This window comes from Pangasianodon hypophthalmus, chromosome 4 (genome assembly GCF_027358585.1).
Source record: "Pangasianodon hypophthalmus isolate fPanHyp1 chromosome 4, fPanHyp1.pri, whole genome shotgun sequence".
In the NCBI taxonomy this organism is placed as follows: Eukaryota; Metazoa; Chordata; class Actinopteri; order Siluriformes; family Pangasiidae; genus Pangasianodon; species Pangasianodon hypophthalmus.
This window is the reverse complement of record NC_069713.1, coordinates 3,729,110-3,748,021: the sequence shown is the minus strand read 5'-3', so window position 1 is coordinate 3,748,021 and position 18,912 is coordinate 3,729,110. Positions and strand designations below refer to the sequence as shown.

The 18,912-nt window shown below is 40.9% G+C and overlaps 1 protein-coding gene and 1 long non-coding RNA gene across 2 annotated transcripts in view; both read left to right on the top strand.

Moving 5' to 3' along the window:
• Positions 1 to 18,912, top strand: part of ptprn2 (protein tyrosine phosphatase receptor type N2) — a 235,150-nt gene that overhangs the window by 197,936 nt on the left and 18,302 nt on the right. The window contains exons 15-17 of the mRNA XM_053233318.1: positions 8,312 to 8,459; positions 8,982 to 9,055; positions 16,218 to 16,295. Coding sequence (XP_053089293.1) covers positions 8,312 to 8,459; positions 8,982 to 9,055; positions 16,218 to 16,295 — 300 coding nt within the window. The remainder of the gene's footprint in view (positions 1 to 8,311; positions 8,460 to 8,981; positions 9,056 to 16,217; positions 16,296 to 18,912) is intronic.
• LOC128318122 (uncharacterized) lies at positions 9,066 to 9,855 on the top strand. Its single transcript, XR_008301607.1, has 2 exons — positions 9,066 to 9,511; positions 9,584 to 9,855. It is a non-coding gene; the product is annotated as an uncharacterized LOC128318122 (long non-coding RNA).

Sequence of the window (18,912 nt, the reverse complement as noted above, 5' to 3'; positions counted from 1 at the left end):
TGGCTTGGGGTCTGGTCAGTGGCTAAACGATGCTAAGTGGTGATCTAGCCTGCAGTGAGGGGACGTGAATACACATCTCATAGCAACTCTGAGCTTTTATACTACAGAGAAACTGAAGTCGCTTTATGTTTCTGACTTTGTGGACACGTTCAAGACATAACGTTTTACGATTACAACATCAAGGACGTCGTCATGGCACTGAGAGCCAAGGTGCTGCTCAAACAGATGCCGTAAACTCATCAGGAAGCAGAACAAAGTTAGCTAGCTAAACGCGTCTGTTATATGCAGCTCCTCAGTGAGAACGTGACCTAGCTATCTAGTGTTAGCTAGCTAGTTTCTTGATGTAGATTGTAGGCAAGCTATGTAGTTTTGTTAGTGAACTAGCAAGCTAAGCCTGTTAAAATCTTAGTAAGTTCACTGATACGATAGTTAGCTACTTAGTCCAGATTAAATGTGCGCTGCAAAGACGGAGCTCCTTGGACCAGAATTATCCCTCTTAACTGCCTGTAACCACAACCGTCTCCTGTTAGCTTGGAAACGTGTCTGGTGCAATAGTATGTTTTAAAAATGAATTCCCATTCTGACCCGCGACAACACAACGTTACATTTGAGAAAAATTCTGAATTGCTCTTAAAATTCACTATAGACTCTAACTATGTTTTTGCGACCAGGAGGCATGGCTGACGTACGATATGTCAGAGTGACGTGTCAGTGCGACTTAACAAAGTGACGTATCAGAGTGACGTGTCAGTGTGGCATATCAGAGTTACATGTAACAGAGTGACGTGTCAAAGTGACATGTCTCACAGTGACGTGTTGGAGTAACGTATCAGAGTGACGTGTCTCACAGTGACATGTCCCACAGTGACGTTTCAGAGTGACGTATCAGAGTGACATGTCTCACAGTGACGTATCAGAGTGACGTGTCTCACAGTGACGTGTCTCACAGTGTGGTGTCGGAGTGACGTGTCAGAGTGACGTGTCTCACAGTGACATGTTGGAGTGACGTATCAAAGTGACATGTCTCACAGTGATGTATCAGAGTGACGTGTCTCACAGTGACGTGTCTCACAGTGACGTGTTGGAGTGACGTATCAAAGTGACATGTCTCACAGTGATGTATCAGAGTGACGTGTCTCACAGTGACGTGTCTCAGTGACGTGTCGGAGTGATGTATCAGAGTGACGTGTCTCACACTGACGTGTCAGAGTGACGTATCAGTATGACGTGTCTTACAGTGATGTATCAGAGTGACGTGTCTCACAGTGACGTGTCTCACAGTGAGGTGTCGGAGTGACGTATCAGAGTGACGTGTCTCACAGTGACGTATCAGAGTGACGTGTCTCACAGAGTGACGTGTCTCACAGTGACGTGTCTCACTCAGGGGTCTATGGGAGAAAAAAGTTCAACAATCTCGAACATCATTAATAACACTGAGGTTTCACTGTCAGCTCCTAAACACAAACTTCTCTCCTCACACACACTCACTTTACTTTTAATTAGATTAAGACAAATAAGACTAGCTGTTTAATGAGGAGTAAAGTAATGGCACCCTATAAAAGGAGGAAGAGTTAGTGTGTGTCTGTGGTAGCCGACGCGCTGCAGTGACTGAGCTGCGGAAATTACTGGAAGTTTTAACACGTCAAGCTTAGGAGGTGTTCTTTTTTACCGTTTAGTCGCCATTTCGTGAGCTTGGCCTTTTATGGAGTATGGTGGGAGTGGCTAAATGCTTGGTAACTCACGGCTGATTGGCGTTTATCAACATTAGTACAAAGAATTTTTTCTATGAATCTGTTGGGAATTTTTAGTTAGTTTTTTCCATGAAAATATTTGCAGATTAACAGATTGATGAGTGAGAATAAACACAGGCTGAAAACAGGACAGTCTGTGTGATTACAGCAGCACTTCTTAGGTTACAGGTGAGAGGAGATTATAGCTACATGTTTAGCATTAGCATTAGCGCAACTGGATGGCCAGATTTGGATTCGTTACTCTTTCCTGTGTTACAGTTGACAGATTAATTTTTGTGATATTTGGTTCTTCCAGCATGATGGACAGCAGCCATTTATAAACCCGACGCCATATTTGGATAAGATTTATATCAGTCGGTCTAAATACACAAGCAGTAAGACTGTCTGCGCAACTGTAATGGTATATATAATAAATCTATAACATAGTGTATATACTACTGTATCCAGAGCGAGAGAAAATGAATGGGGAGATATTAGGTTTGGTCAGTTCAGGCTCGATATTCAGACATCATCATTTGTCATTGTGATGTCTGTGTGTGTATACAGTCATGTGTGTACACCAGAGTCTGGCTGTATGAGCTGATCAATCAGTAATGAGACGCCGCTGCCGCTGCCGCTGCCGCTGCCATATTTATCACCAAACAGCTAATAGAGTTCTGAGGACAGCACTGGAGGAGAAAAAAAAAGCTTTGATTAAAGCGCTGAAGCCCCTCGGTGTCTGATTAAATCATAAATTTACTTGGCTAATAGAGTTAGACGTTAGAGAGTTGGATGATAGAGACGGCAAGGTGTAGCCAGATGATCCACTATTTACACTATTTTACACGTTTAATGACGTTATAATGATGGAGCTCATTATTAAAGCTGTTAGTATAGTTTAGGACAAATTGGTGGATTTAATTTTTAAAAAAAAACTTACTAACAATAGCAACAGTAAATAATATCAACTTTAATAAACTAATAAACCAACCAACCTATAATAAAAGTATTTTAATTATATATGTGTATAAATATTGTATATAATGTAACTGTTATTATTATTTTTTAATTATTATTATTATTATTTTTTATTTTATTTTTTTTGTATCTATACCCTGAAACAGGTGCATGGATGTAAAAATTCAGAGAACTCCTCATGCAGTGAATATTCAGCCAACACAAAGCCACTCTAGCGCAGTGTTCAATTATTTACTTTAGTAATATACCGAAAAAAATCAATATCAACAATGAAATATTTAAAGTGACAGAGCATGAAGCTGATTTAAACCTTACTCCTGTCCTCCACACGCTCCATCATTAATCACCTGAACACTTCTATTCCAGAATCATTTACTACTAATAATAGTCTCATGAATAGTTAATCGTTCATTTTTTTTCCTTTTCTTGTTCTCTTGTTCTTGTTTTCGTTGATCATGTGATCGATCGTAGAAACCCAGACTTCATGGATGTTATTTTTTTTTTTTTTTTTTTTTTGCTAAGCTGCATGAAATAACTAACAGAATATTAACAATCGTAAATGCATTTAAAGAATAAATACATTCTTAAATACGAATAATAAGAATAAGTACATTTCCTAATTTAAGCTACAAGTGTTAACCCCGCCCCTCGTTCTAAGAGCGTAACCATCGCAGCTGAGTTTCCCGAAATCGTTAAATGGTCACGCGAGCATCATATTCGACGAGCATCACTTTTTAAATGCATCATCCAGACTTTTGGCTAAACCCAAAAAAGAACAACATACCCTCGTAAACAAACCGCGTTGGGCCTTTTTTTACATCCGTGCTGTCAGGGAGAGTTGAATGATGGGTAATTTGCGAGGCTTTGGAGTGGAGGTGGTGGTGGTGGAGTTAATGTGTACTCACAGGGATGAGAGCACTCTGAGTGCTGCCGCTGTTGTTAGAGGAGGAGAATGTGAGGATGGAGGAGCGGAGGCTTTCACAGCTCTGCCTTATGACGGTTGTTTTGTTTTGTTCTGATGGGAAGAAAACTCTGCTGGCTTGAGAAATGATGACTGACACAGTAGAGCAATTAACATCAAAACAAAATTCCTGAGTTGCACATTTTGAAGAACTAAGTTATAAAATCTTCCACAGTCAAAGCTCTGGCATTTCCACATCACATCACATCAGCTTTCTGAAAAGTGATGCAATCTACTGCGCTGATGAGCCGCACTTTGCAGAACTGATGTAGAAACACTGTAATTCCACTGTTTTTTTGTTTCTATTGCTTTATTATTATTTTATTATCAATATTTGTATTTATTTTTATTTTTTTAAATGATCATTATTTTTAATAAACCCTTCACCACCACTCCTGCTATTTCGCAGGACAATAAAAACTTTATACTGCATTATGTTCTTATAGTATCTTAAAGCCAAGCTAAGAGACTGGCTACAGAGAGAAGAGAATCTGTGATGTCCTCCACTATGTGCACGATCAGTTTAGGAGTTATTTGGTACAGAGATACCTGCAGAGGAACATAGATTTCCTGGTAGAAAAATCTCGATTGAAAATCCACTCATAGCTTCACAGGTCAGCGGAGAAAAGGACAGGAATTTTGCTTTTTTTTCTGCAGATTATAAACGAGCATTTTGTGGATGTTTTGTGTTCTTATTAACTGAATCGCTGTTTGATTTTTATGGAAAAAGTTAGATGCACTATTAAAAAAACAGGCTTACAGATTGCACCTAAGGGTCCTGCAACCAATCAGACATTTTGTTATTCATTTAGCTTCACTTATCTGTACTGAAAAATGGCCTATCATCAGGAGATCATGAGCTCGAACCCCAACACTAAATCACAGCCATCTGTGAGTCTGGGAATCCAAGACAGCAAACATGGCCGTGCTGTCTGGGGGGGAGGGGCGTGGTCTCTGGGTGGGAGGGGCATACTCTCTGTCCCGTCAACCATAGCGACACTAGCCAATCGTTGGTGTCTGTGAGCTCTTGTATGCAGAAGAGGGCAGACGTCCTCTGAGTGTGTTGTGCTGCACTGTGATGCTTCACGAGCAGCAGTTTGAAAAGACGTGGATGGCTGCTTTATGGAAGCACGTGTTATTCTTCTCCTTCCCCAATTGGTAGTCGTATGAGGGGGAGAGCTGGCTGGTGGGCGGAGACTTGACCAAGACTAAAATCAGCGGGAAAAAAATCCCGAAGACATTTTGACACTTTGTTCACGCCCAGCACTCTGGCTGTAACCAAACCATTGATATTTATTTAATTATCCATAACTGTCCAGCGCTTTTATACGAGTTTTGTACTAGTCCTTTTCATATTCTCCATGTCGACCCACAGTGATGACCCTTTATCCCTCAGTGAAGCAAAGCTCCATTTTTTTCATCATACTGCATTAAACTCATTAAGGCTCTTCTCAGCCTTGTTAATCAAAGTCATTTCTCACCCGCTAAATAATGAATACTACATGGGCCATAATGGCCTCGATTAAGTCCCCTGTCTCGTCGAACATAAGCTCATAAGATATGACCGAAGCTTCGTGTTGGAGAGAGCAGGAGGAGAACATGTGTCTCCAGATGTGCAGTACCATGAGCTTTCACATGGCTTCACGAGTGCTAATTCACATATGAAAAGACACCATGGCGTCATGGCTAAAGGTTGAAGGAGGGAAAGTTAAATGGCAGAATTACGTAATCTCAGGATGAGGGGTGGAGTTAGAGCTCGCTGAACTGCATCTCATGAAAGCAAGAAACTTGTGGAAAATGTAACTTTCTATAAATTCAGTGTGTTGCTTGTTATACACCTTTATTTGTGTATTCTAAGAGAAAACTCAAAGAGAAATAATCTCTCTTGCTTGTACTATAAGTTGAACTTCCACATGTGCTAGCTAGTGCTAATTCGTATGATATGACATCATGGGTACAAATTTGTAAGAATTTCAACAAGGAAAAGTTCAGGATGAGAGGTCAGGATGAGGGGCGGAGTTAGTGCTTATAGATTATCTTGAACATGAAAAAACATTAATTAGCAAGTGCAATTTTATTGCATTTCGTTTGATTTGAAGGAAAAAAGAAAGAAAACAAATACTAACTGCATCTCTAACCCAAACCATTGTAACTTTCCATAAATTCATTGTAGTGTTTTCTTCTTTCTTATGACTTTATTTGTATACGAATTCAAAGGAAATCCCTCTTGCTTGCTTGTCCACAATACAGTAAAATCCGTGATGGTTAACTTTCATGTCAAATGCAGGAACCTGGCTGTTTTTTCGAAGCTTTCTGAAGATGTACCGTAACACGTACTTCCTCACGTCCTCACGAGTGTTAGTAAGAATTTGTGTGTAACTTGTACATGACATGACCTCACGGCTACAAATATGTAAGAATTTCGGCTAAGTAAAGTTATGAATGGTTAAAGTCAGGAGGAAGGGGTGGAGTTTAGAGACGTGCTTAGAGACGTTTTAAACCGGACGACATTTTCCTAGCTTGTTGAACTGTTTGATTTCATGTTAAAGAAAAACGGTACAAATACTAACTCAGGACTCGGAACCATTGTAACGTTCTATAAATTCACAGTGTTGCTTTTTTATGGCTTTATTTGTATAAAAATTTAAAGCAACGTCATGCATGATAAATGTGAAATTCAGGTTATAAAGCGTAGTTTACTTATGTTTTATTTATACTGAAATGGTAATGTTGATTACAAAAGCCTGGCTTTTTAAATAAAGGTGATATGTAGGTAATTAACCACACAGTGTGGTGCTGTTATAGGAAAATAATCAACCACGGCATGGTGTGATGAAGCAGAGTTGTTTACTGATGTAAGATTTCCCTTCAGAGTTTTCCATTCAGAAGTTATTGCTGTTTAAGTGGGCCGAGTAGAAAGAATTGATCACACACTCCTCTTAATGTGCACCAGGTTTGCATGAATGAACCAAAAAACAGGAAATACAAGTGAGTGGAAACAAATCGTCCAAATTTTTGTCTGGAAATTTTCATCATGGAATAATACGTGAAGGAAGAATTATTTACGATGTGTCACACAGTTCAGGGGATATTTGCCAAAATGTAACGATGCACTAGAGCGCCACCATCAGGCTGACGTGGATCTCGTCGCATTCCACAGTAGTGGGGAGGATCCTGACTCTTTCTGCCAAACTGGGTGTTTCTTGGCCTCGTGATGTTTGCACCAGCAGTGTTTTTAAAAAAAGTGCTTGGACCCTAATTATTTATTAAAGTGCATTGTTGTACTCAGCATCTGTCCATCCCTGGTGCTGCAGAATAAACAGATTAATAAACAATACTTTAGGCAGCTGTGATCCAGCTTACCACTGAGCTCCACCTCTCTCTCTTTTTTTTCCTTTCTTTCCTAGTCTCTCGTTTTTCTCTTTTCTTTCTGTCGTTCTACAATCACACCTCCATCCATCCAGACAGACGTGAGCTCAAAGCAGCTCCACTCATCAATCTCAGAGACTAATCCCAAATATGCAGCACAAAAGAACAGAGAGAGAGAGAGAGAGAGAGAGAGAGAGAGAGAGAGAGAGAGAGAAAGGGAGAGAGGGGTGGGTTGGTCCTTGGCAATCACACACGCAATTAAGAGTGCTGAAAGAGCCGAGCTTCAATCACCGCTTTTCTCCACTCTCACACACGGCGATAAGATTGTCTGAGCTTAAGCCTCCTTTCCTGGGTAGCTGAATCCAACAGAGACAAAAGAACAGAGCGGAGGGAGGGATAGAGGGAAAGAACGATGGAGAGAGAGAGAGAGAGAGAGAAGACAGAGAGAAAGAGCGAGAGTGAGACAGGGCATTGAAACGGTTGAGCGAATGAAGTACCTGCTTCTTGGATATTAGTTTGGTTATAGTGACCTGACAGATTACACACACTACTGTCTGTGTTTATGAGTTTACTCTCTCTCTCTCTCTCTCTCTCTCTCTCTGTGTGTGTGTGTGTGTGTGTGTGTAAAAACTCAGTGTTAGCATACTCACAGGGCTGCCGTGTTAAAGCAGTTCTTCAGTTACAATCGTTCTAGTGCTTTATCTTTCTCACACACAATCCCCTCATCCTCAGATTCTGGATTGTGATTGGTCAGAAGGTGTTGATTAATTCTCTATAACAGCAGCTCTGACAGTAGTGCAGCTGTGAATCACAGCTTTATATTAATGCACTCGTTCTAATACGTTATCGTTTCTGTAGTAACAGCTCATTCACAGGAGTCTCCAGTGTCAGTGCTTTGTAACAGTCAGAGGTAAAGCTGTAACTTTAAGACAGAGGAGATTACACGTTGCGGTTTAGCAGCGCTGAAGGAACGACTGTTTGTAGCTGCTATAACGTAAGTGAGAACAGGAACTAACTTGTATTGGGAATGTTCCACAACATTAAATGTAACTATAAACAGATAAAAAGTATGACATGTACATCTGTCGTGTTGTAATAGGAAACTAATCAACTTCGTGTTTTATTCCGTACATAATGTTTCAATTTCTGCTATTTTAAATTTGCTACACCTCCGGACTCCTAGACTCCAAATGATTTATTTTTCGATATTTGAACACACTAACTCATCTTGTCTTCATGCTCTTCCTCTTCCTCTTCCTCTTCCTCGGTGCAGGCGTACATGGAGGATCACCTGCAGAATCAGGATCGTTTGGAGAAGGAGTGGGAAGCTCTGTGTGGTTATCAGGCCGAGCCGGCTGCCTGTTCTTCAGCTCAGGATAAAAGCAACGCCAAGAAGAACCGACCCAACGGCGCGCTCGCGTGTGAGTGGCCCAAATCACACACCACACACTGCATGCTACACACGTGTACAACACACATCCGTCTCACATAACACAAACAAAAACAGCCTCATAAACATATCAGACAATATCAGAAGCCCACATTAACACCACATTTTAATAAATTTACAGATAAATGAGTATATTATTATATATAAAATTGTGTACAATAGAGAGAGATAAATTGTATATAAACATATATATTTAGTTATTATAGATATTAATTACTTAATATTTTTATGACTAATACTCATATTCGTCAATTTGCTCACAATAGATTCACAGTTGTTGTTTTGTTTGTTTGTTTTGTGTGATACACACTAACTTGCTTTACTTCATATCACTAATAATGCTCAGAGTTGCCATTTTATTCATATCAAAACATCTGCGCTAGAAGCGGCCACTGAAATGCACTTTGTGTAATAATGTGTAATACATGTGTTATAAGCATGTTATAGATGTTATTAGACTAACAGATGCCTGATTTTTGTGCCTCTGTCTCAGACGATCACTCCAGAGTGATGCTGAAGGCTGAGAATAATCAGAGCAACTCGGACTACATCAACGCCAGCCTCATTGTGAGTGCTGATGTTCACTTCAGTCCTGCTTTACTCTCAAATCAGTTATGGACATTGGACATGCAGTACTTAAGACAAGTTATTAAACAGTTAAAGTTTAATTTAAAATGTTAATAATGCAGTATGTATAAAATATCACAAATACAGATGTTAGCATATTAAAAGAGTTTATACCACAGTGCTGCTGAATTCTGGATTCTGATTGGTCAGTGAAGAAGGAGTGGCCTCTATGACTCAGTTCTGGTAAATAAGGCGTGGCTTCTGTGTCTTAGTCATAGTATAGGAGGCGTGGCCTCTGTGTGTCAGTCTCAGTGAAGGAGGCGTGGCCTCTGTATGTCAGTCTCAGTGAAGGAGGCGTGGCCTCTGTGTGTCAGTCTCAGTGAAGGAGGTGTGGCCTCTGTGTCAGTCTCAGTGAAGGAGGTGTGGCCTGTGTGTGTGTCAGTCTCAGTGAAGGAGGTGTGGCCTGTGTGTGTGTCAGTCTCAGTGAAGGAGGTGTGGCCTGTGTGTGTGTCAGTCTCAGTGAAGGAGGTGTGGCCTCTGTGTCTGTCTCAGTGAAGGAGGCGTGGCCTCTGTGTGTCAGTCTCAGTGAAGGAGGCGTGGCCTCTGTGTGTCAGTCTCAGTGAAGGAGGCGTGGCCTCTGTGTGTCAGTCTCAGTGAAGAAGGCGTGGCCTCTGTGTGTCAGTCTCAGTGAAGGAGGTGTGGCCTCTGTGTGTCAGTCTCAGTGAAGGAGGCGTGGCCTTTGTGTGTGTCAGTCTCAGTGAAGGAGGCGTGGCCTCTGTGTGTGTCAGTCTCAGTGAAGGGGGCGTGGCCTCTGTGTGTCAGTCTCAGTGAAGGAGGCGTGGCCTCTGTGTGTGTCAGTCTCAGTGAAGGAGGCGTGGCCTCTGTGTGTCAGTCTCAGTGAAGGGGGCGTGGCCTCTGTGTGTCAGTCTCAGTGAAGGAGGCGTGGCCTCTGTGTGTGTCAGTCTCAGTGAAGGAGGCGTGGCCTCTGTGTGTCAGTCTCAGTGAAGAAGGTGTGGCCTCTGTGTGTCAGTCTCAGTGAAGAAGGCGTGGCCTCTGTGTGTCAGTGTCAGTGAATGAGGCGTGGCCTGTGTGTGTGTCAGTCTCAGTGAAGGAGGCGTGGCCTCTGTGTGTGTGTCAGTCTCAGTGAAGGAGATGTGGCCTCTTTGTGTCTCAGTACCAGTTGTTAGCTGCTTTATAGATGTATCTTTCAATCATCAGATTGTTAGTCCAGCACTGAGATGAGATTTTATTTGTTAGGTGTGTTAAAAGTTACATTTATATAAAACACACAGATGTCTCAGGTCAGTGCTGAGCAGAGAACAGAACACAAGACGGAGGGTTAATGTTGAAGTCAATCTGCCCTCCTGCTCTCTCCATCTCTTCGGACCCCCTCCAAGGGAAAACAAAAGAAAGTCAGGGGTTTTCTCTTCTCATCAGAGCACAGGGGGCCTCGTAATTATGTCCCAGCAGGAACCTGACATGAAAACTGCCATAATTACATCTGTCAAATGCTGCAGCCTGCTGCCTCGTTAGCAGCGTCGCAGCAGAACAACCTCGAAATGAGTCATCTGTGACATTTTTCCCTTTTCCAACCCTCCCGTCTTCAGTTAAGTGGCTGCTCAGGGTTGAAGGTTTTGGCCTTTTCAGACACACACACACACACACACACCTCTCTGTCACACATGAACACACATGCTTTGTCTCATCAGTGAGGAGAAACTGGCAGTATCATAAAAGGGATCTCTTGCTGCTGTTGTCATGGTAATGACAAAAGGGGGCGGAGTCCTGTGAGGAAGAGAAGGGATTGTTTGAAAATTTGTAGGATTTCTAACAAATGGTGAGATGTTTAATTAATATTATCTATATACTGTATTAACAGATTATTACTAATTATATTACTTGATTTGTTATTTGTTATTTAAAAAAAATATATAATGTATTTAATAAATAAATCTACTCTAAACCATTTACCTTTACTGTAGGGTTTTTTTTATAGAAAATTTACAATTGTGAAACCAGTTTAAAGCTAAATATGATGAAAGAATAAATGGAAAAAAGAATACATGACAGTACTATACATTTACAAAAGACATGTTTAGACAGATGGATGGATAGATGGATGGAAGTTTAGACAGTAAAGTTCAAACACAAACTAACACAAATAATGATAAAAAGTCAGGCACAGAATATTCAGAGTCAGTCCATAAGTTACTTCATTATTTACATGGAGGAAAGTTCCTCATAGTCTTCCTCTGTGGTTGCCAGATTTTTTCTTAGCAGAAACATCTGAGTCAGGGTTTTTCCTCAGTCTTGCTCACTCCCCCAGAAAAGTTGATCAATCCTGCCCACATAAATCTGTTTACAATATTTTGTAATGAACTTAGTTGGCATTATTTCCTGAAAATTTAAACCATACGGTAATTTAAACTAAATTGGTCCTGATCAGGATTTACTGAAGATGAATGAGCAGCATCCATGATGCTCTTATGCTAATGAACATGGCCTTTAGTGCCAACTTAAGCTTCATACTGTACCTGACCACCTGCATTATGGTAAAGAAAAAAAACCTCTCCACTCCCGCAACATTTTTGTTGGGGTTCAGTCCTTTAGTTTGACCCATCATGGCCTCATGAGTTTGTACGAACTTGCACAAGTCTGCTGCTTTGTAAAGTTCTGAATACTTGTGGTCACAGTGATGGTCAGTGCTTGAAACTTTAATTTAATTGTAATTAAATCCAACATCTGGCACAGAGGTGTAGCAGGTTCTGTTCTGAATATTGAAAGTTCTCTCTGTGTCCACATGGTTTTCCTCTGAGTACTCCAGTTTCCTCCTTCCTCCCTAAAATACGCCAGTAGATGGATTGGGTACTTTAATTTGCCCCTAGGTGTAAAGTTCTGGTACTCAATGATGGACTTTTGTACCAGGATACATTCTACCACCTCACACCCAGTGTTCCCAGGATAGCCTTTAGATCCACCGTGACCCTGACCAGGATGAAGCACAATCCCAGCTCTGGTGTTCCCAGTACTATCCTGAGCTTTGGAATGTTTTTCCACTTATTCTTGTTGGTTTCCTTTGGATTCTCCCTTTGGTTTCCTTACATTTCCCAAAACATTCCAGGAGGTGGATTGGTTAAGCAAAATTGCACCTAGTAGTTCTGGTGCTCAGCGATGGATGGACTGGAGTCCTATCCAGTGTGTGTTCCTGCCTCACTCCCAGTGTTCCCAGAATAGATTCTGGATTTGTTGCACACCTGACCAGGATAAAGCTCTTACTGGTGATGAATAGTCTAGTTTTTAGCTCTTGATGTTTAGTAGATCATCTTTAGACTACCAACTCATTCCAGATCCTAATTTCAAGTTCAAATTTGGTTCAGGTAGACTCTATTGATACATTTTATGAAATGTTGTTGAAAGATAGATAACTATAATTGGACAATCAGTTGAGGAATCAGTTTAAAGCAGATCAAAAAGAGTTCCAGAGTCAGGTAACCCCTCTGGAGATCTGGTTACTTCCCACCTCATGCCATGCAACATGCCAGTAGGTGGAACTGTTATACTAAATTTGCCCCTAGGTGTCAGCGATGGAGTGGCATCCCATCCAGGGTGTATTCCAACTTCCTTCCCAGCGTTCCCAGGATAGATTCGGGATTCATTACCCCCCTGACCAGGATTAAAGTACGTACTGTAAGTTGAATGAATCCAACAAACCTGCTCTTGCTTTGCGATCACTTTGAGTGGTTTAAAAGTTAGTTTTGCCCTCGAGACTGACTTCACAAACTCTATAAAAAGTGGGTGCTGAGGATCCGAGAGGATTTTATCTTATAAGTTTGTCTCCTAACTTGGCAAAACAAAAGGGTGGCAGTTTCCTGGCAATAATTATTGTTTTCCTCAGTGTATAATTTTTGTGCTTGTCAGATGTGACAGACAGACTGAAGCTCTATTTGTGTCAGTATTTCTGTCTGTCCTCCTCGTGAAGTCTCCTGGCGTGGTCCAAAGTGCCTCGCGCTGCAGTTATTGTCGAGCTGGCACTTCACTGATCCACTTCTCAGCTTGGAGTAATTAGATTTTATGAGCGCGATCATCTTTTTGAGTTTGAGATGATATATCCGCTTTAATATCTCCCTTTATGGGAAGCGAGACAAGGGCAGTCAAAAGTCTGGTATTAGCTGTCTGGCTTATAATGGCTCTTGCTGACTATAAAGGTTGTGCTAAGCAATTATATCCATTTGGAGCCAGGCTAATGGCTGTGCGTGTCGTTCATACTAACAATGGAGCTTTGTGTCTGAATTTTTTTTGTTGCTTTTTCATTGAACATCAGGGCTATACCGCAATTAGTGTAGCGGTACAGCTAATTTAGCCGGGTTAGCTTTTATGATGGGCACTGAGCACTGATCACTATCACAGATGATCCCGCACATCCTCTTATTTTGCATGTTATTTTTTATATCGTCTGCACAACTTAATGAAAGCACAAGATACTAAATCAAGGTCATGAAGTCGTAAAGCATCTGCAGAATCTGGGATATTTTATCACCCTTTGAATTCACTATTTTAAGTTGTTGAAATAGTAAACTAATGACAGTGTTTATGTTAATTCGATGTGATCACTTGTAAAGAAAACATGCCCATGGTTTGAAGGATAAGCTGACCTAGCACTCCTCAAGATAAGCAATATCTCTGATTAAAATGTGTTTCTTTCATCTTGTCCATGTGAAAAAAATACTTGGGGACTTTAAAGGGTTGTGTGAATGTATTTAATATTGGCCTTGAATGGATATTTCATAGTATTTTTGAGTATTTTTACAGCCAAAATATAAAACTGGTTAAATGAGATTTTCTGAATTCTATGGAAATAAGATGTGATCCCGATCCTATGGTGTGAGTGGTCCGACTTTCTTCAGTTCCCCAATCACAGCTTTAGTTCCTACCTGTGATTAGTTCCCATGAAAGAAAAAGACTTATAACTGTGGTTACATCTTATTCTGTCATATATAACCTCTCATTAAATGTGTATAGAAACATTAAGAAGAAAATAAACTTGCAAGGAAGTTGCAGAGATCATTAGTGCCTCTGGTGAGTGTATGTAGCTAGTACAGCTAGCTAGCTTTGCTAATCTAATCTGAGAAGGAAGCTGAGCACATGACATTTAAACTGAACAAACATATTTTCACACTGATTAGTGCGTTTTTTAATTTGAGTTTAGCTTGCTAGTGTGAATGTAGGCTGAATGCGAGTTAGGCTGAGAGTCAGGGTTAGCTCCGGAAGCTTCTCTTGCTACATCAAGCTCATTAGAATTCCTTGAAATTTTGCTAGTCTTCTTTTTAGTGAGTAAAGCCTGCTTGTGTTGGATTACGCTCTCTTACACTGCCTGGGGACAATAGCATCCCAGCTTGATCCCCTAACAAGGGAGCATACCTGAGCTCCACTTAGCCGGCTTCCTATTGTGTCCACTCAGAATGGCTGCGTTCCAATACGCTGACGATCGACTTCTCATTAACGATGTTCCTTTGTAACACTCTGGGATAATGTGGATTATTCAGGGACGCTTTCTGCCAGGCTCTCTAAAGGGTCTGGGGAACAGCGTGTGATACTGACACGGACAGAATGGGTAAGAACTCCAAACAAGATGAATATTAACAAGCGCTAATCAGAATTGCGGTTAGCTATTCATTTAAAAGTTATTGATTTGAAGCAATGCTTGAACAACAGCTGTTTAATTTTGTTTTTTTATTTTTGTACAAGTCACTGAAACACCATCCAGCCCTAATCCTTTGATTTAATGAGAATCAGAGTACAGCTTTTACTGCTGTTTGAAAGATGCTAATTGATTTTTTGGCTGCTAATTTGTCTGTCGCTATTTATTCAAGGCCAGTGCATTATGGATGGCATCCTAGTTTGTTTTATTTTTTCAGGCGGACACACAGGCGCAAACAGACAAATTTCATCTCCTAGATGCCGAGCCTCTTGTCAATAAATATGTTTGATTAGAGCGCTGCCAGGCTTTATTCAACGATCCAGCTTTAATCAGACGTATTAAAGAACACACAGACACTGTGACTGCTCGGAGGAAAGAGCAGACCACGCACTGCACAGAAAAGAGAGTGAAAGAGAGAAAGAGGGAGGGGAAGTGATAGGAAGAGGACAGCGATGGAGAGATCCGTGAGAGATTTGGCTCTGGATTCATCAGATGATAGCCTGTTGATTTTCTTTGTGATTTGTCTCTACTTTCTCATTTTGTTTCACCTCCATCTACGCAATTTCCTTTAATAAAGTTGGAGTAAACAAAGGAAAAACCAAACTGGATTATTTTCATCACCAGGGTGTCCCACTGAAGGGGGTGTGGCCTCTGTGTGTGTCAGTCTCAGTGAAAGAGGCGTGGCCTCTGTGTGTATCAGTCTCAGTGAAAGAGGCGTGGCCTCTGTGTGTATCAGTCTCAGTGAAGGAGGCGTGGCCTCTGTGTGTGTCAGTCTCAGTGAAGGAGGCGTGGCCTCTGTGTGTGTCAGTCTCAGTGAAAGAGGCGTGGCCTCTGTGTGTATCAGTCTCGGGGAAGGAGGCGTGGCCTCTGTGTGTATCAGTCTCGGGGAAGGAGGCGTGGTCTCTGTGTCTGACAGTCCCAGTGAAAGAGGTGTGGCTTCTTTACCTGTCAAAGATAAGGAGGTGTGGCTTATATTTCCTGTCAGTCCTAGTGAAGGAGGCGTGGCCTCTGTGTCTGACAGTCCCAGTGAAGGAGGCGTGGCCTCTCATTTCTCAAAGAATCATTGATCATATGGCAGCAAAACAGCTCTAAATCCTATCATATTTAATTGCTGGAGGCTTTAAATGTATTTATATACATCAGATTGATATACTAATCACACTCTCTATATTCATGCTCACTTTATCCTTATACTCATAATAACTTAAGCCCCCCCTTCTCTTTCTCTCTCTCTCTCTCTCTCTCTCTCTCTCTCTGTAATCTTGCAATTTGTAAATTTCTTCCAGCTGCTATTGTAAACAATTTAGTCTTAATTGGCAAGCATGAATAAATAAATGAGTAAATAAATGAATAAATAAATAGCAAGTGCAAGACTGAACCAGGAGTCCAGCCATCCGCATTGTTTTAATATATAAGCTTTGTTAGTCTGTGTACTGCTACTAATCTTTCTCTCTGGATGTGTAGATGGACCATGACCCTCGTAACCCAGCCTACATCTCTGCTCAGGGCCCTCTGTCATCTACGGTGGCCGACTTCTGGCAGGTGAGCCGTAAACATACGATGATTTGGTTTTCTGACATCGTTTTACACTGAAGTGTACAGCAGGGTCTCATTCAGAAGGCTTTAAGTGGGAAGAAAGACATGGTTCACACATGCAAACGCTTTTTCACAGATTTTGTTAACCAGTATATATAACAATATGTGCTAACCTGACATGACTTCTGAGAAAATTCAGGGAAGTTGTAGTCATCAATGCTCATCTTCACTGTTAACACTAGCGAGCTAACATGAATTAGCCCGACATGAATTCTGAGAGGGTTTTATAGTCATATTCATTACAATGTGAAGTTGCTAGCTGACAGGATTTTTGAGAGACGTTTTAGTTCATCAGCGATGTACTGAAGCTAGTAAACACAAGCTAGCTAACATGGTGGGATACCTGAGAAAACCTTAGCTCTTGAGCGTGAGGCACTTGCTCAAAAACCTGTGAACTGAATAATAACAGCCTGCGCCATTTTCAGCAACCTACCCCTCAAACTGAACCAGAAATCCTGTCAGCTAACAGATTTAGTGATTCTGAACTTTACTAAATATAGCTGAAAAGATTAAGCTCTATCTGCTTTGTCACAGCTAGCTATTAGCATTCAGCTAGTTTGTGTCATCAGAATTAATATAACTAGCTAATGTTTGTGTGGTTAAGAATAATGCTGTTGTTAGTTAGCATTAGCATTAGCTAACTAACATGTTTTCTCAAGTTTCTTGGTGAAAGAGGCATTAATTTACCATCAGAAACTAAAATCTAAAAATAAATGCGTATGATTTCAAATAGAGGCAGATGTCTTGAGTGAAGAGGTCAAAGCTGTACTTCAGACTTTACCAGAGGATTTATTGAAATGAGTAATTTGTGTAGCACCTTTAACAACAGACACTGTCACAAAGCAGTTTAACAAAAAAAAAAAAAAAAAAACTGGTTGTAGATTTAAATTCCTAATGAACAAGAGGTGAGGAAAAACTCCCTGAGATGACATGAGGAAGAAACCGTACCAGTACTGAGTGTGTTTACGAGGTGTTCAGTGTGAGCAGATTGTGAATAAGAGTCCTGGGATGAACAACAGAACAGTCTTTATGATTACAGCAGCAGGTATAACGCTACAGTATCCGGGAGAAACAAGGATGAGATTTAGGGATAAACTGTTTAACGATGTTCATGTGGGATCTCCCACAACAGCAGAGAGCAGAGTGAGTCACAAATGCAGAAAGCGCCGAGTTAATTATTCTAGCTAGCTCTCATTATTAAATTAATAAAAAGTGTGGAAGATGACAAAGACCGTGTTGTGCTGTGAAGCCTCGCACCTCTGATATGGAAATGTTCTTAAATATGTAAATATCCGAAACTGCTGAAATCGAAACCCTGGATTATTATTCTGTCAACTTGCACTAGCTATAAATCTGCACAGCCAGTGTTAAGAGTTCTGTATGAATGGCTCTTACTGCAGTGCCAGTGTAGACAGGAAGTGCACAAGTGGGTGTATTTGTATCTCTGAGCTGGATACATTCCTAGGAAATAAATGATTTCTGGTAAAATTAGTGGTTACGCTTATCTACAGGCTGTCCTGCAAATCTTTCTCTTTTCCTGAAAGAGCACCTGAATCACATCACACTGGGCTGCGAGTGTAATATCCGCTGTTATCTTTTATACACAGAGATACGCGTGGAGGTCTGGGAAAACCTGACACATGTTGCTGTGACTGAGTTTTTCCACCAGTATGATACATCTCAGCTGTAAGAAACACAAATACTTTTCACCAAAACGACTTGGAAATGTATTTATTCAGGTTATATTCCAACCTTGCCTTGGGGTTTGCCTGCAAAGATCATGGTGGGTAAGAATCCAGTTTAACAAACGCAGATGGAAAAACTGTCTTCTGCTTAAAGAGCTCTAAAACCTCACTGAGTGTGTTTTTCTCAAGCTTTTGGATAGTCATGCCATAGTCAAACAGATACAAGTCTGATCAATCTGATAGTTTGACAGTAATCAGATAGCAGCTGTTGAAATGTCTGTGATGCTCCTGTGTTCCAGAGAAACAGATTTCAGTTCCTGTACTTTTCAGAACTATATATATAGTAGAAAATATCCAAATGACACCATGTGAAGGGTCTTCGCAGGTCGCCACACATAAAATATTGGCTTACCTGAGTAGCGAAGTCACTCTAACACACCTGACTCAGCTTCAGCATGGGATTAGTGTTCAGGTGAATCACATAAGGCTGAGACAAATAAATCAGCGTCACATTCATGCATTTCAGGACCATGATGTATACAAATGCAGCAAACCCATTAATGGAAGTGTTGTTTGCTTTGCTTTGCGTATGCATTTAAGCTCAAGGCGAGACGATGGTGTGCAGGATATCTCGCTCACATTGTTAAAAGTGCACTTTTGATTGAACTCCCTGCTCAGGCAAATTGATTACGCTAATGCGTTTGATGTCACCTGACCTTCCCTAGCAACCGATCTGCATTCGCCAACTAATGGGACGGCTGCTAATTGAGGTTACCGGTTGCTTGTATTTATCATTTTGCCAATTACTGAGAGAAAAAAAAATAATGATCTCAATTGAATTAATTTTGTACGGCTGAATCGCAGGGAGCTAGAGGTGT